General features: G+C 35.8%; 1 protein-coding gene across 2 annotated transcripts in view; it reads right to left on the bottom strand.

Annotated features, from left to right (window-relative positions):
• Positions 1-24729, bottom strand: part of LOC149423044 (intermembrane lipid transfer protein Vps13-like) — a 153880-nt gene that overhangs the window by 5803 nt on the left and 123348 nt on the right. For both annotated transcript variants that reach the window (XM_089632437.1, XM_089632436.1), the window contains exons 53-65: positions 24561-24692; positions 24129-24275; positions 22829-22977; positions 22278-22409; positions 19227-19424; positions 13135-13303; positions 11676-11892; positions 9562-9737; positions 8484-8713; positions 5936-6113; positions 4286-4406; positions 2050-2168; positions 106-275 (exon numbers count right to left, since the gene is read on the bottom strand). In XM_089632437.1, the coding sequence (XP_089488563.1) occupies positions 106-275; positions 2050-2168; positions 4286-4406; positions 5936-6113; positions 8484-8713; positions 9562-9737; positions 11676-11892; positions 13135-13303; positions 19227-19424; positions 22278-22409; positions 22829-22977; positions 24129-24275; positions 24561-24692 (2138 nt within the window). The remainder of the gene's footprint in view (positions 1-105; positions 276-2049; positions 2169-4285; positions 4407-5935; positions 6114-8483; positions 8714-9561; positions 9738-11675; positions 11893-13134; positions 13304-19226; positions 19425-22277; positions 22410-22828; positions 22978-24128; positions 24276-24560; positions 24693-24729) is intronic.

The raw sequence follows: 24729 nt of genomic DNA, 5'->3' as shown, positions 1-24729 counted from the left end.
CATGAGACAACTCATGAATGTAAATGAAGCAAGGTGTGTGTGCCATGACAGATTTGAGTGGTGGTCTATCTGGATTATGGTTAGTTGTGAACTTAAACAAAGTACCTTTTAACGAACTCAAATGATCCACAGGCAACATCTGCCACTGAAGTAGCGGGATGCGCCACCAGCCCCACGGCCCCTTTGCCTAGTCCCTTGAAGAAGCCCAGGGCCCCCTGCTCGCGGGCCCCGCTGATGGGCTTGGTGACCACGCCTGTCACCCCTCTGAAAACGCCCTGGGAACAAATATTACATTTCATATTAATGTTAACAGATAACAGATTACCTGATGCTCTATGGTCTATATAATGATTATTTAAAAGGTAACCCAAGATGACTGGAGCCTACTACTTGCAAACTAAGTCGATAATAACAGTTGACGTTGGCTTCATGAGAACGGGCCGTTTTTACGACTCGTTTTTGTGTAAGTCGGCTAGTATGTGGAACGAGCTACCGGCATCTGTTTTTCCTCCCTCCTATAATCCGAGCCTCTTCAAGGTCCGCATTAACAAATCCCTTCCTACAGCCCCTACCTTATTCCGCCTCACAACGCCACCTAACCGGGTGGTGACATAGTTCCCCTGTCTGTACACTGCACAGGCAGGGACACTCTTGTGAGGTGTCACAAAAAAAAAAAAAAATAATATCCATTTATATTTTATTTCCTTCCCGCACCGGAGGGCGGTAATACACATCCCCAAATGAGAGTTTTGTGCGAAATCCATGATGATTTTACATCATATACGTACTTTATAATATAGGTAATCCTAGAAAAACTATTGGGTAGCTAAAAAAAAAATTATCCAATCACGTTTTTTTAAGATATTCAATAAATTCTATCCGATTTCAACGAAATTACTCTCCCCGGCCCAATAACCATTAAATATCAGGGAGCATTTAAAAATACGGTCCCTGAATACTGAGAAAGCTTCTAAAAATAAAATGTAGTATATTGGGGGCACATTATAAATTACATTCTGATGCGAGGATTTCAACAAGCAATCAAACATTTTCTTCACTCCATGGTTCACTAAATCCAAAAACAAAACTCACAGTTCCCAAAAATTGGCCAATATTTATTTTTATCAAAAATAATCATTAATTATTTGACGTGTAAACTTGCTCATAAAACAAAAACTTATTACATCAGGAGGTTGTGGGTTATTTTTGTTATTTCACAACAAATTCATTAAAACTAGTGTTAGTATATTTGCGGCACATTTCGGAGTGAAAGATACTCTCAGTATCGCCCATTTTTGAGAATTGAAACATTGCTTGAAATGGCTTTAGCTGTGTTTAGTGACGAGATCTGAATAGCCAGGTACTCCTCCACATTTTTCTTGGATCTTTTCTTTGATTTCCTTCCCACTACCTTCAGCCTCAGAACATACTCAAAATGGGAATGCTATAGTCTGACTTGCTCCAGACAGTTGGGAGCTGTACGGTATTCACATTAAAAAAAAAAGAAGAAGAAAAAATCCCAAATGTGTGAATGTTGTTAATGACGGCTCTTCAATTTAAAATAGCTTTAGATGATTTCACCCGCCAAGCTTGGAGACAAAGAGCAAAGATGTATAAATAAAGGTGTAAAACTGGAGTCATTTGACAAAGGAGCATGTAAGGCCCATCTTCCATAGGGATATGCAACGATACGATACTCAAGTTGTGTACTGCAGACAACTTGTTGCATAGAGTCCATACATGTCACCACCAATCATCGTTGAATTCTCGAAATGTCAAAACTAGAATGTTTTCGTAACCTCACTCGCAACCAACTCGCAAAAGATGCTGTAGCTGCCATTTTTATATTCTGTCATTCTTTGTTTTTCTCATTAATCTAAAGAACAAGTATTATGCCATGGGACCGCAGGAGACTGGCGTCGCCTGTGTATGAACCTCCGTGCAGAGGTACGGCGGTAGTCGCAAGATAGTCGTAAGCCTGTGTAAGAAGGGCCGCAGTGGTTAAACCATGGAAATCTGTTGAAGTAATTAGTATTGTGTGTAACTCACCATGACCAAGTCTTTCCCACCGCGTTTGAGTCCTTCTTGCAAGTTGGCCGGTGGTGGTTTGCTCATCTTCTCTCTCCTATCATTTTGAAACTTGGAGTCTAGTGAGAGGGCTGCAAAACCTAAAAATATATAAAACAGGAAACAATGGTGTATCTTTTAAATATGTAGTGTGTTATTAAAATGCTTATAACTAACTAACCATCATGTCATTTCTCTGTAGGGGTAGGCAGAGAGGAAGGACCGCCAAACAACTCGGTCTTGGAACACACTCCTTGCCACAATTACATTCATACATCTTCTATTATTCAGACTCTTGACATGGCCCGACTCAAGTATCTGATTCACTTGATCGTACCATGTCTTCCTCGAGCATCCCCGACTTCTGCTACCATTCACATTTGCGTCATATATTCTCCTTACACTCCTTTCTTCGCGCATTCGCTCTACATGCCCAAACCATCTAAGTGTACTTTTCTTAATCTTACTCATCCTGCTTACATTAGCCTTTGCGGATCTCCACATTTCTCACACAATCTCACATGTTAACACAAAAGCAGGATCATGTTTATTTTGATAATACTGTAAAATTTGGTTAGTGCAAAACGTTTAAAATATCACCATTTACCATACTCTTGAAATCCGTGGTGCCATATAATGGGTAATTATGTACATACTATAACTAGGTAGTTACTTCGGAGTTCCGAAATCAGATTTTTCAAGCATCTTCAGGGTACAAATTATTACTGATATATATGGATGAAAGTAGATTGAATGCTGTTGAAATGAGATTCCTGAGGCGTATGTGTGGTAAAACCATGTATGATCGTGTGAGGAATGTGGAGATCCGCAAAGAGTGCAAGGCTAATGTAAGCATAATGAGTAAGATCAAGAAAGGGACGCTAAGATGGTTGGGCATGCAGAGCGAATGAGCAAAGAAAGGAGTGTAAGGAGAATATACGATGCAAATGTGAATGGTAGCAGAAGTCGGGGACGCCCGAGGAAGACATGGCACGACCAAGTGAATCAGATACTTGAGTCGGGCCATGTCAAGAGTCAGAACAATAGAAGAGAATGTATGAGACGATGTATGAATGTGAATGAGGCAAGGAGTGTGTGCCAAGAGCGAGTTGTTTGGCGGTCCGTCCTCTCTGCCTACCCCTGCTGTGTAACGGCGTGATGGTTAGTTAGTTAGTTAGTTATATACAGTAATGATTTGTACCCTGAAGATGCTTGAGTAAAGTGAAACCGGTCGGTTCTAAAAATTATTAACATCTCGTGATTTTAAAACAAAATGTATTTTATTTTATTAAATATGTCAAACCACAAAGTGATTGCTTTCTGCAATAATGTTATTATGCACTTTGTGTATGCCACAAATACATAATATGTGGTTTGGCATACAGAGTTATGGTTTAGCGTGTGACTCGAAAACACTGATTTAGGAGTTACCCAGTAGTAGTAATAACTCCTCGATATGTAAGCTATTATCGCTGGTGTAGGTTATAGTTGACCCAAATAATACAAACTTTTATATTCAAAGGAATATGTGTATTGGTGCGTATATACGAATTCCTGACAGTATTAGCAAAAAATTTCATATTAGCGAAAAGGGGACAACAAGATTAGTGTTACATTTCACACTGTTTTCGGGTGAACTCTGATTGCGATACCTATACATACATATGAACTAAATAATTACTATAATATTTTGTATTGACTTACCATTAGGTTGTTTGCCACGGAAAAAGCAAAGGAAATTGATACCATAAATAACCCATGATAAATATTATGATACATAATAACAATGTTATTTCTTTCGGTTTGTGAACTCTTTGGCTAGATTATACAACAAACCAGTGGAACTTATTATTTTTCAATGTACGGGAACAATAATTGAAACTGTTTTCCTGATACATAGACCTTACTCATTAATATTTGACATGAAAATATTTTTTTTAACCGCCTCTAACCCTAAAACTTTTTAAAAGGTTTTTGTGAAAAAGCTTAAATACCTACTTTTTAATGAATAAATAAATGGCATATAGGTATATTTAAAAACTGTTAGAAGTTACTATAGAGGAAATATGATACATGTTTAAATACATACAGGTGTATCAGGATGTACTCGACAAACTTTAATCAGTGATTCTGTTTTAAATGTATTATTGACTTGATTACATTATGATTGTTTCTTTAATATAGTCAAATTGAAGTTTAAAGTGAAAATAAAACTCACCATGCCCCACAGCATCTGAAATACGAGAAGCAGTGCCGGCCGCCCCCCCCACAGTTTGTCCCAAAACTGAACGAACACCGTATGCAACTCCTCCAGCAAAATCTCCCATTCCAATATTGCCCTGTAAAAAAATCATTATTCATGAAAACTGAATATTGGATTAAATAATTGAATTATGCATATCATAATAAATTATTGAAATAATGTTAATAATATTCAAACAATAAATGCATTAGAAAAACAAACTAAAAATTTAAAAAAATTAGGGTGCAAATTGAACCGAGGAATTAACGGGAGTCTCCCGTTAGCCGGACGGGTACGTTTCATAAAATAATTAGGGTGCAAATTGAACAGGGAATCTTCCGTTAGCCGGACGGGTACGTTAACAAATTTCTCCACCTCGCCATTTTCCTACTGCGAGGGTTTCATAAAATAATTAGGGTGCAAATTGAACCGGGAATCTCCCGTTAGCCAGACGGGTACGTTGACAAATTCCTCCACCTCGCCACTTTCCTACTGCGAGGGTTTCATAAAAAAATTAGGGTTCAAATTGAACCGGGAATCTCCCGATAGCCGGATGGGTACGTTAACAAATTCCTCCACATCGCCATTTTCCTACTGCGAGGGTTTCATAAAATAATTAGGGTGCAAATTGAACCGGGAATCTCCCGTTAGCCGGATGGGTACGTTAACAAATTCCTCCACAACGCCACTTTCCTACTACGAGGGTTTCATAAGAAAAATTGGATTTCCTGAATATCATTTACACTGTAACAACTTTATTTTTGTCAGCAAAGATTTGAACAAACTAAGATAGTCTCGGGGAAACATCCCTATTAAATTTGACTATTTATATTAACAAGGGGGAAATTAGCTGCAACGAAATGAAAAAAATGGGTCTTGTTCTTGTGTGAATGCATTAACAACACCAAACAATTTTTTTATAGTGAAATCATATCAACCAACTTGAAATACTAGTACAACTAGGACAACGTAGGTATACAGACAATAAAAAAAAAAATTAAAAGTACACTAAAACATCTACATATACATATACACTAAAACAAACACTTTTGAACACAAGAAAGAGTCATGTAAGAGACCCATTCTCATGTGACAAATTTTGCTGTGTACAAATTTCGAAGGGATCAATGACGCTAGTTCCTCAGGGCATCTTCCATTGAAATACTGATAGAGCAAGAACAGCATTCTCACCTCACGTCTGTCTTCTAAAGACTGTAGTCCGTTTGTTAAGATAGGGGAATCTATCAAACAAACCACCCGTTTTGCATTCAAGGGTTTTTTCCAGGTACTTCGGGGCTCCATACCAGAGGTTGCTGCCAAATTCGACAGTGGGGCACCCTTACAACTTGTACAGGGTTAGCAGCTGTGCACTATAAAGTATCTGCGGGCTCTGTGCAGTTTCTGAGAGGCTCATCTGAACTCTGGCTTCGATGGAGTCCCAGAGATTGAGCTGGTCACTTTAGGTCACACCTCGTTATTGCTTGAGAAGGCTTTTTGGGAAGCTTGCTTCCATCGAAGGAGATTAGATAGACACCCTTAGTTTCATAGAAAGACATGTGAACTGAGGGAGATTTTAGATATTATTGAAGACAAAATTAGACTTTAAATTTATGTAACGAATCTTACCTGAAAAGGTTCATAGAAAAGGTCTTCAAACCCTTTGGTTAATCCAGTTGCTATTCCAAATGGATTGAAAATCAGCACATACAGTTGTTTGAAGATCTGCCCTCTGTAGTGGCTTTTCGATGACTGGAACAATTCTTTCCAGGATAGAAAACAGTAAGTTCTCTCATAATAAGCTAACCTAAAAAAAAACAGATTTGGAAAATCAGTTAATCAGCTTCATTTGGATTTCTTTGATAGCCTTTGATAGGGTCTGACACCGGGCGCTTGTCAGGAAGTTACCATCGTACGGAATTCATCCAACCCTGCATAGTTGGATTGCGGACTTTCTCGAAGGAAAAACAATTCACACCGTAGTTGACAGCTCCTAATCCTCTCTGCACCAAATCAATGCGGGGGTGCCACAAGGATCTGTGCTGTCACCGACACTGTTTTTGCTGCGCTTCAACAATCTCTTTGAATATGCACCAATTCACTGCTACACTGATAACACCAACGTTCACGAGGGTTATCTTTTCCTAGGAAGTTTTGAGACAAAAAGTTGAAAATCATCTCGAGAAGGTTTGTCCCTGGGATAGTGCCAACCTAGTCAGTTTCAACGACTTAAAAACCCAAGCATGTCTGATTTCGGCAAAGAGGGAGATCATTGACTGTCTGTTGCAGTTGGACTCAATTGGAAAGTATCTCAGACCGGCTCAGTATCGGGGTTCCATAGAAGCCCAAGTAAATCTGGCTTTCAAGAATCTGAGCGTCTTGTATAGGGCTAGCAGATTCATCAATAGTAACCAGCTGCTAACCCTGTACAAATCTCAAGTACGTCCAACAAGTGAATTTGGGAGCCACCTCTGAGCTGGAACCTCAAATACCTAATAAATTTACTAGATTCTGTGCAAAGGAGGGTGGTCTATCTGATTGACAATCCATTGATAACAGACCGATTGCCATTTCTAATGCACAGATGCAGTGTGGGCACGCTGAGTCTGATCTAAAGGTGTTTCAATGGAGCCTACTCTAAAAATATAGCAGCATTGATCCCCTGTGCACCGGTGCACGTGCGCGAAACTCGACAAATACAAGCAGAACACTCGTTCATGGATTGTTTCTCTGACTTGATTTATGTAAGTTGGCCCGCATATGGAACAAACTACTGGAATCTGTTTTGAAACCAATGACGGCCGGCATAGTCCAGTGGTAACGCATTGGACTGCCATTCCGAAGGTCGCGGGTTCGAACCCGGCGTGCGCAAATAAATTTTATTTGATTAATTTGTGTTATTTCACAATTAATTAATTAAAATAATATATAGTATGTTTGCGGCACGTTCCAGAGTGGAAGATACTACCAGTATCGCCCTGGTGTAAGACCACCATTCAGAATTGAAACGTTGCTCCAAATGGCTTTAGCCGTGTTTAGTGACTAGATCTGAATAGCCAGGTACTTCCCCACCTTCCTCTTTCCCTTCCCCACTTACCTTCAACCTCACAACATCCCCCAATTGGGGATGCCATAGTCTCACTGGCTCCAGACGGGAGCAGTTGGGACTCTTGTGAGGTATTCACTATAAAAAAAAAATAAAAATAAAAATGTCCCCACTGACTTTTGGTTCTGGCCCCATTTCGCACACATCTCTCTTACACTTGCCTGACATTGTATATTGCCATCACATTTGATAAAAAATGAAAATTTCATAATGTTATTGAAATTTAGTTCTGTATTTTAAATTTAAGGCTCAATTGGACCGACTTTGGGATCATGAAATACGTCTACATTGCATTTCTTGTTTTTTCTTTATTCTCTGCCAGAAATCTTCATAAATAGTAGATCTTTATGTATAGAAATCTTCACACATAGAAATCTACATGTATTGGAGTAGCGTTCATGGAACAGTACAATCGTCTTCGCACCACCGATGGAGAGCAGAATTAATATTATTTATTCTTGGAGGTTAAAAATTATCGACTCAAAGAAGTCCACATTGATGTCATCTTGAATAATTATGTATATTTTGAATGTTTCATGTAATTATTTAATTGATATTAATTTTGAGTAAAGATACATTTTATAAAAAATTACTCTAAATAAATACTCAGTTTAAACACCAACTTCTTATATTTTTTGGTTAAACCCTAAACTTTCACAGCTAGTAGCGACCCCTAAAGCAGCTTTAAAAATAAAAATAAAGTTTTTAGACATTTGGAAATATAAGAAAAGGTGCCCTGTGGAAAATTCTGAAAAAAATTTTTTTCACACATATTTGAAGCAGCCTTATGTAAATGTATGTAATCTAATCATTATGCATTTCTTATGTCTTCCAATTTTCAGCATGTTTATATATTTAATTCATATAGTTTTGTTAAAAAAAAAAATAATTTTTTCGCAATCCGCCTCCAAATATCTACATTTGTAAAGTATTGTATAACTATGTTCCATTGATCACCATGAAACAGGCAGCCGCCTAGTGATTTAAAAAATGTATATTATCTGTAAATGTCTATTTCAAATATCATGAATTTATAAATAAATAAAATATATCTTATAAAAAAAAAATTACTTGAAGAGAATATCGTCCATATTAACCGCCTTGGCGCCCATGGCCTTCAGCAGGTTACCGGCAGCGGAAGGCATGTGCAGGATGTTCCCCAGCAGCAGGGACATGTGTATCTTCAATGGGGAGAGGTGGAGATGATCGAAGAAGTGCTTCTGGTCAGAGGCCGTGTACTTCGCCACCACGGCCCCCAGCGGCCTCAGGGCGGCTTCCATGTCCAGGGCGAACCTCTCAGCCTGAAACAAGGTGACGAAGCAATAACCTAACATTTAACTCGTAAATAACATATTCTGAAAAATAATAAGATCAGGATCAAGATGTAAAAAAAAAATATTCTTTGATATTTAGCAAAACTTACTTTCAATTTATATCAAGTACTTTTTTGTGAAAGCATCAGCAGAATTTTCCAGAGCGAGGTTTTTTAAAAAAAAAAAAATTTTAATCAAACCAAAATAATAGAGTAGACCGCAGTATAAGCATATAAGTTTGCATGAATCTTTAGAAAATGAATTGCGTTCCCAACACAAAAATGGGTTTTCTCGGGAGCATGGCAACTTGTGAGCCTGCATGCATGATTTTTGTGATAAAAGAAAAAATAATTGCATTCGTAACACGAGAATCCTTTTCCTTGACTTTTCTGTTATAATTAATGCGAACATGTGAATATTTTGATAAATTGTTTCAAGACCAACTAGATTCAATCGAACTTTTGGCCGTCCAATATAGAATGCTGAACTTTATGGAAGCTAGATGGCTTCAATAAAGTCCCCTTTTTTTTAAAATTTGAATTCTGCACAAGAGTCCCAACTGCACCCGTTGAGAGCCAGTGAGACTATGGCATACCCAATTAGAATATGTTATGAGGCTGAAGGTAGTGGAGAAGAGAAGGAGATGGGAAGAGGAAGGTAGGGGAGTACCCTGCTATTCTCAAATCCCTTGACCACGGAGGCCTTCATAAATGGTTAGCACTTCTTTACTCGGAGCTAGGGCTGAAATCCCATTGGTGGCTTATAAATGTACTGTAAGTTAGGTAATACAATGTTAAAAAGGAATGTAAATATGTAGTATCAATAATCGTACTTACAGTAATACTTTCAGATATTTCATCTTCAGGATGCATTCCCAAGAGGGCGTGGAGGAGCTTTATGTCTAGTTTGACATGAAACTCTTGGATCAGCAACTTGCAGTACTTAAACTGCTTCACATTAGTGTGCTCCATGAGGCGCTGCACGATGAGCAACTCCATGAATGGCTTCAATGCTGAAATATTACATCAAACCCACTTAAAACTTGAATTAAAACCTTTGTTGACAAACTAATAAAGAAGACACTTTGTCGACAAACTACTTAAGAAGTTTAACTTGTTTACTTTAAGTTTAGAATACGAAAAAAATAAATTAAATAAACAACAGGACAATCTTTAAAATGGATTATATATATTTTTGCATGCATTAGACACAACCATAATATTATCTTCTTCTATAATTAAATAAAATCATATGAAAACAAAATCGGCCAATATGGCTAAATTTGGAGTATGTTTCCTATTAATTTCTATGTTGGCACTTATTCATTTGTTGGAAATTTTTATAGCGCCGTTGAGTAAAGAATATCACCTAAGAGGAGCTTGATAATTATTTTTTCGACACTTTGATAATTTCATCTTTTTGGAAAATTATTTTATTATCATTATGTAGAATCATCTCCCAATGTTAGTGATAGTTTATCCCCCGACACCCTGTATGTGTACTGCATTGTGTGAAAGGTATTAGTCGTAAAAATATATTCAACCCCTAGAGCAATTTTGGGAAATTTCTCCCAGACGTCATACATCCATAATCTTTTTGGGAGATATTTCTACCAGCCGGATATAGGTCTAAAAATTCATGCTTATATACGATTTAGAAAGAGAGAACACCACGCTTTGTATTTTAATTTAAAAGATTACCATAGACCCTCCCAAAAATTAAAAATAATTTTATGAAACAACATTTGGCATTTGAAAAAAATTTCTCAAGGTTGCAAATTTTTTTATACAAAACGAAAAAAGTGAAGTGAGAATAATTTTTGTCTAATCAAATATGTTTTCAATTTCGTGTAAAGTGGTAATTTCAGTTAACACAATAAAAACCAAGAGTAAGCGACATTAAAAACATTATCTATGTTTGCTTTTGATTGTGTAGGTCGATTTGTAATATTAAATATTTTATTTTGTAATATTTTCAAAAACAGCGAATTTATCTCGAATTCAATCTTTTTTTTAATGTGAGGATGACGAGAGTCCCAACTGCTCCCAGCCGTCTGGAGCCGGTGAGACTATGGCATCACCAATCGGGGTATGTTGTGAGGCTGAAGGTAGTGGGAAGGAGATGGGTCCAAGAAGAAGGTGGAGGAGTACCTGGCTATTCATATCTGGTCACCAAACACGGCTAAAGCCATTTCAAGCAAAGTTTCAATTCTGAATGGTGGTGTTACACCAGGGCGATACTGAGAGTATCATCCTGTCTGGAACTTGCCGCAAATATACTATATATTATTTTATTTGAATAAATTGTGAAATAAATCAATGAATTCACTTGCAAACGCCAGGGTTTGAACCCGCGACCTCCGACCTCACCAACGGGGACCATCAATCTACGAACGTAATGCAAAACTATTTCCCGTGCAATCAGCATTTTGACAGTTCACTTGACCACTTATTATTATTATTATTATGTAATGAGCAGGCAGCATTCTGCTGATGCGCTAATAATAATATCAATACTCGTTTTTTTTTTAACAAAAATGAAACTAAAAACATCAGGTTATTTTATTTTTGTAAAGAGTTAACATAATTTAAAATTGACCAGTTCAAAAAAAAACAAAACAGAAGCAATAAAAAATGTAAAAAAAACCTAACCATATTAAAAAAATAGAACAAGACTAACTATAATAAAAAATTAAAAAATCTGGCGAGCGCAGTTCATTTGTTTATCTTGTATAACTGAAACAAGTCAAAAGACGCGAGCAGTGTTCGGGTTGTCGCGGTACGATACACGCGCCGTCCGCGAACACCGCTCGTTCAAAAGCATTAAGTGGTTAAGAGAAATACATTGCAAAATATCAGAGGCTCTGGGGGTTAAAATAAAAATCAAAATTTGTATTGTGGAGAATATCCATGCAAGTTCACTTAGGCACGGTATTCCTAGCTTGTAATACCTTGCTGGGAGGCAACACGCCTAGGATGCGGTATAGGCGCCAGCACTACGGGGAAGGTGGGTGAGGGCAGCTGCTGGTCGGCCTGTAGGCGATGCAGGCGTACATTCAGGTGGGAGCGATAGCGCTCCCGTCCATACTGCGCCCACAGTCCGGGCTGCGTAGAGCGCCGGATGGGGACCTGTTGTGGGCGGAAAATCCGCCACGACCCAAAATCAACCTGCCAAAGATAGGAAATGTTTCAATCCTTCAACTTTGAAGTAATGGTGCTTTCGTATTATCTTGAAACATTATGAAAATGTAATCTAAACCATTTAAAATCATCATCTTCACAACTCTACATCTTAGGGTGGGATTTAGTCTCCTCTACAAATGCTCTCCATTGGCTACAGTCCCTCGCCATTACCCTTTAATCTTCCACGCCCTTCCCGTCTTGCCATTGGGGCAGGCACTTCGCCATAAGGAACTTTAAGCATGGTAAAAAGTGAATATTTTAAATCCTCAGGCTAATTTGTTCAGTTTCAGGAACAAACAGCTGAGGTAGCTATAATGTTTAGAATACATATATGAAAACAAGTCGTTTTTTTTTGTTTTTGTTTTCAGTAGTTCAGACGAAAAAAAGTTTTTTGTTTGCATTTTTTTCAAAATTAATAATTAAATAATCATATGTTTATTTTTAATATAATAAAATTTGAATGTGTATTTCATCACCTTTCAAAAACAGTTATTAGTTTTCGGATACATTCAGAAATATCCCATATATTTGGATTTTATTGAGAATATATAAATGTACTGTAAATATAATCGACCACCACAACACGGGCATGTGCCTAGTCTGGTGGTCTTAACATACCCATAAAATGTAATAACCAAACATACTGAATAAAAGAAAAATAAATAAAGCAGAAATTACACACACACAAATTCTCAGACTTTCTTCTTTAACACGTTGAACGCCATTGTAGAAATGAAGAAACATTACCATTTTAAATTTGAAAAAAAAAAATACTCAGATGACATCGGCGACCAACAAAACGTATTCTTTTATTTTTTTACCAAAATTTTCCATGAAAATCAAGAAAATTAACTGCGGTCGCCGGTGACCGTCATGGCGCTATGGGAGAAAAATAACGATTTTCATTATGAGGTCACCGGTGACCTTCATGGCGTTCAACGTGTTAAGAAACATAACGGTTAATGCGTCAGAAGCCTGAAGGGTTAAGTAAATATTGTTGTATTCGTAAACTTCCAGGAGTTTCCTTAACTTTGCTTTGCTCTGAAAGATTTTTCTTAATGAAATGTGGCTTTTGGAAAGAACTTTTCTGGCGGAAGTAATATTATCAATCCCCTGAAAACTGAAATAAAAAGTGCTCTAATTTGGAACCCACATATTATCAAGTATTAAGATTTTCAGTGAATGTAGTAGTTTTATATTAGAGGTATTTTAATAATGATTATTTACCTCGGTCTTAGCATCACTGAGCATCATGGCTCCGGAGAGCGTCTTCCCAGCCGTCTCACAGTCGGCCAGGAATCTCTGGTAGGCTTCCTCCAGCATGACATTCTCCGCGATGCTGAGGGCCTTGTAGCGCCTGTCTGTCACCTGGCTCACCTCCCAAATCACACCAGAACTACAACATATAAACACCAACATAGTCACCAAATGGCATAACCCCCAGCCGGCGAGAAGCATCTATAGTCATTTCATCGCGCTTGCCTCTCACGTGGAGCCAACTATAGTTATTTCTAGCAACGATTCAATTCTGAATGGTGGTCTTACACCAGGGTTGCACTGAGAGTATCTTCCACTCTGCAACGTTGGGCAAATATACCTTATACTTTTTTTAATGTTTAAATTGTCAAATAACACAAATGAATAAAATAAAATTTGCTTGCGCGTATGCCAGGATTTGAACCTGCGACATTCATATTGCTAAGCGAGTGCCTTACCCCTCAATCACGGAAGACGTGTTTCTTGTTTCGTGTTTTAGAGAATTTATGTTTAGGAACACAATGTGTTTTAATTTAAATACTAGCTTTTTGCCCGTTGCAGGCAACTAATGGGTAAAAATTAGGCAAGGAGTGTGGGTCTACTAAAAATTTAAAAAAATAAATGTATATTTGGAGACAAAAAAGTGCCAAGGAGCTCAATAATAATTTTTTCACCGATCCGTTCGGGTTGTGTAGGTCGAGACGCGTAATTTGATACCCATATCGTATGTACGGTTTTGTCACCGACATTCTTCAAAAGTTGTTATTTTGGAAAAAGAATTGCTCAATTAACACGCAAAATTTAAAAACTTTTAAAAATGTAATATGTATTTTGGCATATAAATGAAACTATGAGTGTGTGACCACAAATATATTAAAATATATGTATGGATAGAAAGAAATGGATATTTTGAGAAAAAAAAGGCCAAGGAGCTTTCTGATAATTTTTTCACTGAGCCATTCGGATTTTGTAAGTCGAGACGCGTAATTTGATACCCATATCGTATGTACGGTTTTTGTCACCGACATTCTTCAAAAGTTGTTATTTTGAAAAAAGAATTGCTCAATTAACACGCAAAATTTAAAAACTTTTAAAAATGTAATATGTATTTTGGCATATAAATGAAACTATGAGTGTGTGACCACAAATATATTAAAATATATGTATGGATAGAAAGAAATGGATATTTTGAGAAAAAAAAGTGCCAAGGAGCTTTCTGATCATTTTTTCACTGAGCCATTCGGATTTTGTAAGTCGAGACGCGTAATTTGATACCCATATCGTATGTACGGTTTTTCGTATGACCTCTACCTGGTACCATCTGTGTAGGTACCTGCACCACCACTACCACTACCACTACCACTACCACTCCTACTACTACTACTACTACTCCTACTCCTACTACCACTACCACTACCACTACTACTCCTACTCCTACACCTACACCTACTCCTACTCCTACTCCAACTCCTACTCCTACTCCTACTCCTACTCCTACTCCTACTCCAACTCCTACTCCTACTCTTACTCCTACTACTACTCCTACTACTACTCCTACTACTACTCCTACTACTACTCCTACTACTACTACTACTCATACTCATACTCCTACTCCTACTCCTACTACTACTGCCACTACCTCTACTTCTACTACTACTACTTCTACTACTACTACTTCTTCTACTACTACTACTACTAATACTACTAATACTACTTCTACTACTTCTACTACAACTACTACTACTCCTACTACTCCTACTACTCCTACTACTTCTACTACTCCTACTACTCCTACTACTCCTACTACTACTACTTGGTACAATTTATAAATTTGCGAGACGCTATTGATGTAGTTTTTCACTACGGGGCGACGGTACACGTGCCAAATTATTTTGGCCAAACTTTATTTTATTTCGTTCAAAAGCACTATCGATTTAAAAAAATTTTATTGTTTCTTTGAATTCCATCTGTGTAGGTACCTGCACCTACTATTAAAAATTTACCGAAAAAATATTTACATAACGCAATTAGGCACCTACTCGTTAAAAAATAAACAGATGAAAACTTTTAATATGAATGGCTCCCAGGCTAACCTCATCCAAGTTCTGCGCTCCTGGTACAACTAATAAATTTGATTGACGCTATTGATGTAGTTTTTCACTACGGGGCGACGGTACACATGCCAAATTATTTTTACCAAACTTTATTTTATTTCGTTCAAAAGCACTATCGATTTTTAAAAATATACTGCTAAGTAAGTACCTACACAGTTTTTATTGTTTCCTTGAATTCACAACATTTCGCTGCTAGTCTATGATCGGCTATTGTCTCTGATTAACCAAGAGCCCGATTGTTGGCATTTTCGGTTCAAATGGCAAATGTCAAAAGTTTAGCCGGTTACTGTGAGACATTTTGAACCGAACGTCATCTGTGGAACGGCCGATTAACGTTCCTAAACCTTCGGAGGATGAATTTTTTCGATAATTTTAAAGGCAGACCGCGTGTTTGCTACGGAATGCAATCATCAAGTCGAGCGTGTAGATTTTATAAAAAAAGCATACCACGTGGTTTTTGCTTGACCACGTGACTATCTCTTTCGCCAAGAAGCTCTCGGCCGCAAATCATTTTTTTGCGTGTCGGGCGAACCCGGCGGCCGGAGAGAGCACTACGCACTTTCGTATGGCGCGCCGCGTGAGCTTCCAGTTTCCGCCGCCAGATGCTACTCAAATTTTTGTCGACAAATTACCCCGAACGAATATTTTGGTAAACATTTTCATACGAAATCCGGATTACTCGGTTTTTCGGTTTTTCCACGCCAAATTGAGCCCCGGGTTCTATGCCGACGGGAAGGCGTCTCGGTCGACTTTCGCCTGAAGCCCGAAACAAATGAAAGGCGACTTTTTTGCGACTTTCACGCCAAAACGAATCTCGAGTTGTTTGAACTTAAGGGGGAGAGTGGTCGCTTTTCGCCTAATTTTCAGCGAGCAAAAAAAAACAAAGAAACTGAGTATTAATATATGTATAATATTTAAATTTATTTACATAATATTTTTACCTCCCAGTTGGACAGTCAAAACATTTTACAAATGTGTAATATTTTAACTAACATAGTGCCCCGAAATCTGAATTTTACATTGATTAATATATTTTTTAAATGTGATTAATCTCTCTTTATAAGGGAAAAAATTTCATGTTTATTCTCGAAGTTTAAAAAGAAAAATGTTTCGAAAATTGCATACCGTGTACTAAATAAGTTCGTAAACAAACCCATATTTATTAAAAACACTTGTGATATCGGTGCATAGATCAAATAGTGTGACCTAAAAATTCAAAGGCAAACAGAGGGACCGTACCAGGCGGTACATATCGGCTGGCGTTGATATTCAGTAATTTTTATTTATTTGTTTTCTTTTTATTTTATTTGAGTACATAAAACAGGCATGGTGCCCAAAAATTTATATAGATGGATGTTTAAATACATTGTTATAAGAAAATGATAGTAAAAAAATAATAACAAAAATTATAGTAATACCAAAATTAGTAACAAAAAGAATTAGCTAAATATGCAGAAGTAAATGACAAATAAGAATGGGTAAAAGGTAAATACAAATATGTTCATAAACGATTTGTTATTGTCACACCTGTACTGGTGAGACACTGATATTTGGTAGGTACAATATTGCCTATCTTTAAATAAAGGGCTTCATCACAATATCAGCTTGATGTGAGTAATGTTTTATCTGCTCGGTAATATTTCGATTTATTTATATAAAAAATTATTTATGATTGTTTCGTCACGATGTTTGCCATTCTTCACACACGTCACACCAGTAGCTTTATTCGGCTCCACCAATCACAGAACAGGATTTTCAATAGTACATTTTGAATCCATGCTTCATTTTTGTACGACAGAACGCAGTTAAATGCGCCAAGTCAGAGATCAACCTCAATCTTCTCAACATGTGAGGAGATACCCACTGAAGTAAAAGACGCTGTGAAATTCAGTGATCGTTGCAAGTGATGTCCGCCGTTTGGGGCAATGATTAATTTTAACGTGATCAGTGTTTTAAATAAGTCATCGATCGATTCCGTTCTTTTCATCACGTGAAAAGAGATAATAATAATAATAATAATACCTGGATGACTTTTATAGCGCCGTTTTTGTGCAAAAACACCTCAAGGGCGCAAAGATACCGACATAAATGAGAAACGCAGACCAATGTGGCGTCTGGGAAAGTTACGAGATCAGTATCTACTGATATTAAACGTTCGAGAGATAACACCATTAAACATCATTATTTATACTATTCATTTATTATAAGGGAACGCTGAGTGTGTGTGTGCATTGGATGTGTTTTGAAAGTGACTTGTGATGAACTCATTTATTGAAGATTATATAGTGCGGGCCCCACTTGACGTTCAACATACCAGCATACAGAATTATTATCAAACCTGGAAAATACAAATCTTGCGTTATTACTCTGTACTGAATTACTAGTCTCCCTAAAACCGAGAGAGGTTCGATTTTTTTCTTTTTGACCCAGTACGGAACGTGACCTAAAGCGGCATCGTTCAATTATTAGTTAAGATATAGATGCGTAATTTGAGTAAGGTTTACATAAAGAATAATCATGTGTATAATATACTTTTACAGTTTTAAAAAGTATTATTGGTCAGCGAGACGAGATGAAAAAATGTGCTGTGTGGAAATGAAATCACCCATACATTTGAACGCAGCCCAAAGGTTTCATAAGTAATTGGTAGGGACCTAAAAATGTTACTTTTTGGTGAAATTTGACATTTTGATTTATTATGATGTAGTACATCATTATTAAACAATTAAGATAACATTAATGTGGGGAAAACAGACTTCAAAATACCCCCCACAGAATATACAGGGTGTATCAGCACTAACCCGACAAACTTTAACCAGCTATTCCTTAGCACATTTGGAGTAAAAAATGTTATGGGCACTTTGCTGTCCGGTAGCATTTTTTTTTCAATTAAAAACAAAAAAATTAAAAATTTCCACACTACATCACTGTCATTGGGATTGCTTTTCGTGTTCAACAGCTGTTATAAGCAAGTATGTCGAAAAGCGTCTTCGCTCTTTCGCACACACTAAATAATAATAGTTAAAAATGAGACGAATGGTGCCGTGCCATTTCATTGTGATTGTAAAAGTGCGCCAATATAGGTACACACGTGCATTATTCAACGGAATTCGAATAAAATATTGCCAGATGGGTTTTCAAACTTTGACAAAGTATAAAACAGTGGTGACATGTGGTGAAAATATGAATAATAATTTTTTTATTAAAAAAAAAACGTTACCGGAGAGCAAAGTGCACATAAGATTTTTTACTCCAAATATGCTAAGGAATAGCTGGTTAAAGTTTGTCGGGTACGTGCCGATACACCCTGTATAATCTATTGTCACAATTATTTTATCAGTAAATCGGTTTAACTGGTAATAAATCATTTTAAATTGGGAGGGGTAAAATAGAATCATAAAAATAAGTCATCTAAACGTGGCTAAAACCACAGTTTGAAAATGGCCTTGAAAGCCAAAACAGCTGTAACGATAACAAAAACCAAAAAATACTTGCAGAACTTAATACATAGTTATATTACTAAATTTGGTTTTAATTAAATTTAAAAAAAAAATAAATGGAGTTCTACGAATTAAACAAAAACAATAAATAAATTGTAAAATATGATTTAAAGAAATGGTTTTTAGTAGTTATTGTGAATACCGCACAATAGTCCCAATTTTCCGGAGCCAGTGGGAGTATGACATCCTCATTTAGGGTATTTTGTGAGGCTGAAAGGAGCGGGATATTAATAAAACTATTCACAAAGACACAAAAGAAAGCGCTGCAGATGAAAATTTGGCTAGGTCAAAACAATAAACTAATTTGAATTTTATCATTCGGAAAGTGAGTTTCCCTACAATATAAATTTAGTTGCAAAATCTTTTAGTATTTTTTTCTCAACTCCTTCCTTTCTGCACTTCCATCAGTCTCAAAATATTTTATGTTAATTGGAATGTTTGTAAATACCTTGCAATACTAATGTACATGACCTCCTGGCGCAAAGCAGTGTTGACCAGGGACAATCCTATCCCATGTATGGATAGGATGACCTCCTTCTGAATGGCCCCCATTTGGGTGGAGTCCATCATCACAGAACTTAATAGCACCACTCGCTGCATGCCATCTAAAAAGGATGACCAGCAGAAGAGATCGTCATCACCCAGCCTGGAAATAATGTTAACCTAAATAAGTAAAATATCAATATTCCAGCACTACATGAAACGTAACAGTGCTGGAATACTGAAATTACTGAATTACCGAAATTGGCAGATTACTTGTTGGAATAAGTTGCTTAATTGTTGGAATATTGAAAATGTCGGATTACAAAAAACAGCAGATTACTGAAATTAATAGATTACTTAAAATAGCAGTTTACTATAATCAATTAATTAATTACGAAATTGTCAGATTACTGAATTTGCCAGATTACTGGAATTGCAAGTTAACTGAATCATACGAAAATCTTTAAAATTAAAATTTTATTTTAAAAATGTGTCCCTTAGGGCCAGCTATTTGACCCACTGTCATGTTTGATATTTCCACAAATCGACGATTGGGGAAATCGGGAACGTCAAAGAAGACATGGCATGATCAAGTGAATTAAATACTTGAGACGGGTCATGTCACGAATCAGAATAACAGAAAATACATGAATGTGAATGAAGCAAGGAGTGTGTGCTGAATTTTTATTGAAGTGAATGAGATATTTGTATAGGATAAGAGTTTTGTATTGAAAATTATAATAAACTAGTGGGCCCGGGCAGACGTTGTCCTGCCTCAGACCACCTTCTATGTAGACCGCATTTTATATAGACCTCATTTTATGTAGACCGCCTTTTATCTGTTGTTGGATATTTTATGCATTTGACATAAATGCGCAAGCCTCAGCCATTCGTAGATATTGTTTTTGTGATGTATGGTAATAAGGTTGGGTATTTAATCGATAGATGGCACTAGTCATAAAGCTTACTCCAGAGTCCGTCAGATGTCGCTAGGGTGTAACAGGTACTTGTGAGATGATATTGTCAGACTGACGGAGCCAGAGAATTACCTAATGAACAGTGTAGCTTAATCCAGACCTTTTTATTGTAACGTAAATAAACACAATTATAATAAGAACCTTTTACTAATTTCAAAGAGTTCCCAACACCGAAGTCTGCATAGTAAAGGCAGATATAACAGTTTTGATGTTTCATTGGATATCGATCATTTCAGCAGATTGTGATTATTGTTCAGTACAGTAGAAAATTAAAATTAAAAACATTAATTACCCCTCTCTGTTACATTTATTGTAACGTAAATAAACACAATTATAATAAGAACCTTTTACTAATTTCAAAGAGTTCCCAACACCGAAGTCTGCATAGTAAAGGCAGATATAACAGTTTTGATGTTTCATTGGATATCGATCATTTCAGCAGATTGTGATTATTGTTCAGTACAGTAGAAAATTAAAATTAAAAACATTAATTACCCCTCTCTGTTACATTTATTGGGACTCTATACATTAAAAGAAAGAAGAATTTGTTTTGACCTATTTTATTTATTTAAAATCGTTACCAACCTGTTGAACTCCCCTGAACTTCTTTCGCTAATATGTTTCCGTGTACCTAGTCGATCAGTTCGTTTCAAATTACCCTATCATTGCAACAATACAGGATCTAACGCTGAACTCAATTCCATAATGAATCGCTTGCATGTACTTGGTAATAAATATGTTTTGGATGAATCTATAAACATTGCTAGTTTATCCTCATACAAACACCACTTAATTAAAACTGTATGTCAGCGCTTCTCTGATTGAATATAACCAAATACAGTTTTAAAGTATTAGTTTATCCGGGATTTATTGTAAATTAATTGTTTATATATTTATATATACACATTGTTGCATTGTATTTATAATAACCATTTCTATTGTTCTCTTTTATGTATTTTGTATTTATATTTTTTTTATCTATGTATATTCTGTATTTATAATAAGTAAAAAAATTGTTATTCTTTTGTAAAAGCCGCTATAATCGGCGTTAATAAATAAATAAATAAATAAATAAATAAATAAATAAAAATACCGTTCTGGTACCGTTTTATACACTTAAAACTGCCTTGACGTATATGTCTTTCACAGTGTGACAGATTGCCGTAAGAATACGATCCATAGAAAACACTTTCGATACAAATTTTTTATTCATCTCATATTCAAGTGTAATAATAAAATAAAAATCCTTAATTGATAATGGATAAAAATTAAATGTTAATGATATAAATAAAGATTGATTCTTAACCTCTCAGACAAAGACATTTATTTACTGTGTGTTCCTTTGAGAACTGTCAAAACGTGATAATTTTTGTGTTATTTACGAGTTTTGCTAAAAGCTTCATAACTCACGTTTTGGGAAACGTAGCCTCATTCTAAAAAATGTTTTGGAAAGATTATGAAATCCATTATCGCATTGTGTTATTATACGTAAATATTTGCGTTTCTAAATATACATTTTATGAAAATGTCAAAAATATGTAAGAATCGCTGACCATTATTTCAAAGCCGTGAAAAATGTACTTTTTTCTGAGTATCATAAAGAAATAACACTTTATATATTGAAGAAATATAATTGTCTTGACCGCTATTATCATATTTACGTCTTTTGACGTTCTAATGTTCTGAGTGGTTAAGTCTAAACAATATTGTTGTTTTAAATTATAGTCATGAATTTTAATTTAATGTAGTGCGATTTGGTGAACAATATTTTTTGTCATCTGTCTTTTGCTAATATGAATACATTTTAAAGTTGTGAATAAGTTATGAATTCATTTTAAAGTTGTGCTTACACAACTTTAAAATGAATTACAACATTTTTTTCCTATAAGAAATCCTTAAAATCGGGGTGTAAAGAAGTTAAGATTTGTGATTGTATGTACGTTTGGATGATAATATATACCTGTACTTGGCATTCAAAGGGTTAAAGAATTAAAGAAACTGTAAGGAAAAATAATATCATCCAAAACTTTAAAACTCACTGAAATTCACCGGTGCCATCTTTGAGCAAGTCAGTCTCGACTATTATATCTGATGATCCAGCTAATATGAGCATCCTCTTCGCAACTGGGTTTTCCCATGTGAACATAACACAGTGATTTCCTTTAACAAGTCTGAAAAATAACCAAAAGTCACATACAGGTGTGTACATTGATTATTAACCAACAAGTATTATTACAAGTATTATAAAGCTTCGTATAAACGGGAGAAAAAAATTTAGTTTATATGCAGCATAATATTGTGTAATTGTTATTATTAAAATAAAATTAGAATAACATTTCACACAATGAAATTGATTATCTGTAAGAATTTCGATTTTTTTTATTTTCTACACTGGAGGCCCTAAGGGAAATAATTTCCCTTAATTGGTTCACTTGTGCATTTATTTCTTCAGTGGTTGCAGACTACTGGGCATGTAGGGCGGAGGCGTCGGACTGACTCAGAGACATCCATGTTCCCCTTTGGCCATAGTACTGAGTACCAGAGTAATAAGAAGAACAATTCAAGTATAAACAAACAAGGTAACACTTACTGAATGTTCTCCATGTCCTCCTGCCACAGATTAACTTCATAGGGAGTGTGGTTGATGATAAGAGCGGGAGCGAGGCCGGGGTGGTACTGTCCCAGGGTCACGTACACCCCGCCTTCTGTTACCAGAGTCTCCACATGTATGCCACCATGCTATACGTAACAAAATTAATTAATAAAAGTTTTAATTTTAAGACATTGCTCCATATGAAGTGTAGTATATGTGAGTTTGAAAGAGTGAGATAGGTGATGCAAGAATGAGAGCGCAAATGTGTCTGCATAAGTTTTAATAGACGGCCATTGCTAATCTGGGATTGCACGAATGACAGATCGTGTATGTGTCGTGTATAAAGACATAAACATTGTGTAAAGTGTTCAGTCACAAATATAAGTAGTAAATCCGAGCTAGACTTCTTAATTACTTCCCCTGATGTATCAAGGACGTCACACGAAGGAAAAATAGATATTTAAACCGTCAAAAATTTCTCATTTTTTATTGTTTCTTCAAAAGCGAGGTTGACAAAACAAACCCTGAATTTGTTAAAAATACCTGTAATAAAACCTGTTAAAAAAACATTCACTCATTTTTCAACTAAAGATTCTGGTGGGAAACACTGGTAAAAATAATTAAAACAGGAAGTACAGCGTGTATTTAAATGGTCATGTTTTTTTTTTTTAAATCACAGCTTATTCATAGAAACAATTTTGTATAAATATTTAGTATTTTGACAAAACAAACCATTTTTTTTTCAAAATAATAATTTTATATTTCCCATTTTTTGTTACACATAAAGATAATGATATCCTCACTGATATTTCCCGTTCTGAGGTTTTCATTTACATTATTATAAAAATTTAGTACATAGTATGGATAATATGAAGCAATGTTTTTGTTTTTGCAACACAGTGTTTTTTAGTGCAGTTGAGTGGTTTGGGTATTTGGTGTCAGTAATATTTTCTATTTCTGATCTCCCTATGTTATGTATCGAGCTTTTTATTTTAGATTTAAATGTTATAAAATTGTTTTGAGTTTTGAATAAGAGTGGGATTTTGTTGTGGAGTTTAGTACCATAGTACAGGAAGCTTTTTTGCCCAAATTATTTTATATTTATTAGATTATTAAAATTATCTAGTATTTGTGTTTGGTTATTTGATATGTTTTTGACCTTGAGATCTAGTGTTTCTAATACACGTTTTAGTTTAAAATAAGCTTCATAAAATCAAAAACCACCCTTAACGTGACATTTATTGTAGAAATTACAAAAAATATCTTATACAAAAAAATCACTAGGAAAAAAAATTACCTCATTATTTAGTTGGAGTAGTGTGGACTGCTGTTTTGTATATTCAAATAAAACACTAACTCCCGGCTTGTCAGCCACTTTTAGTCTCATAAGCTTTTCTTTGTGGGCACTCTTAGGCCAAAATGGTGCACTCGAATGAGCCTCAACCTGGAATAATAGTAAATAACAATATAATGCCTACAATCATATGTCTACACTGGTCAAATAGTAGTAGATTCCCCCATTATCACCCTGGTGTAAGACCACCATTAAGAATTGAAAGGTTGCTTGAAATGGTTCAGTGAACAGATCTGCACAATGCACCTTTAATTGTGGATACCATACTCAGTAATTAAATAAATAAAACATTAGCCATGATATAATCAGGAACAATGGATGTTTAGTATTTCATATGTTTTAGTACCAAAAGATTTGGCCACGTAAATCACTCACTTTAACGACATCTCTGGATTCTGGTTCCTGACACTGTATGGCAAATGGAGCAGTGTTGATGAGGGTGATGTATGGAGTAAAGGTCACCTGTCTTGTCAGGTTGTTGTATGTCAAGTCATCGGATACACCAAACTGTAATTAAATTTAAAAAACATTATTTATCTTCCCA

Source organism: Hesperophylax consimilis, chromosome 6 (genome assembly GCF_061612785.1).
Source record: "Hesperophylax consimilis isolate HC1 chromosome 6, BYU_Hcon_1.0, whole genome shotgun sequence".
In the NCBI taxonomy this organism is placed as follows: Eukaryota; Metazoa; Arthropoda; class Insecta; order Trichoptera; family Limnephilidae; genus Hesperophylax; species Hesperophylax consimilis.
The sequence above is the reverse complement of the archived record's forward strand: the minus strand, read 5'-3'. Positions and strand labels throughout refer to the sequence as shown.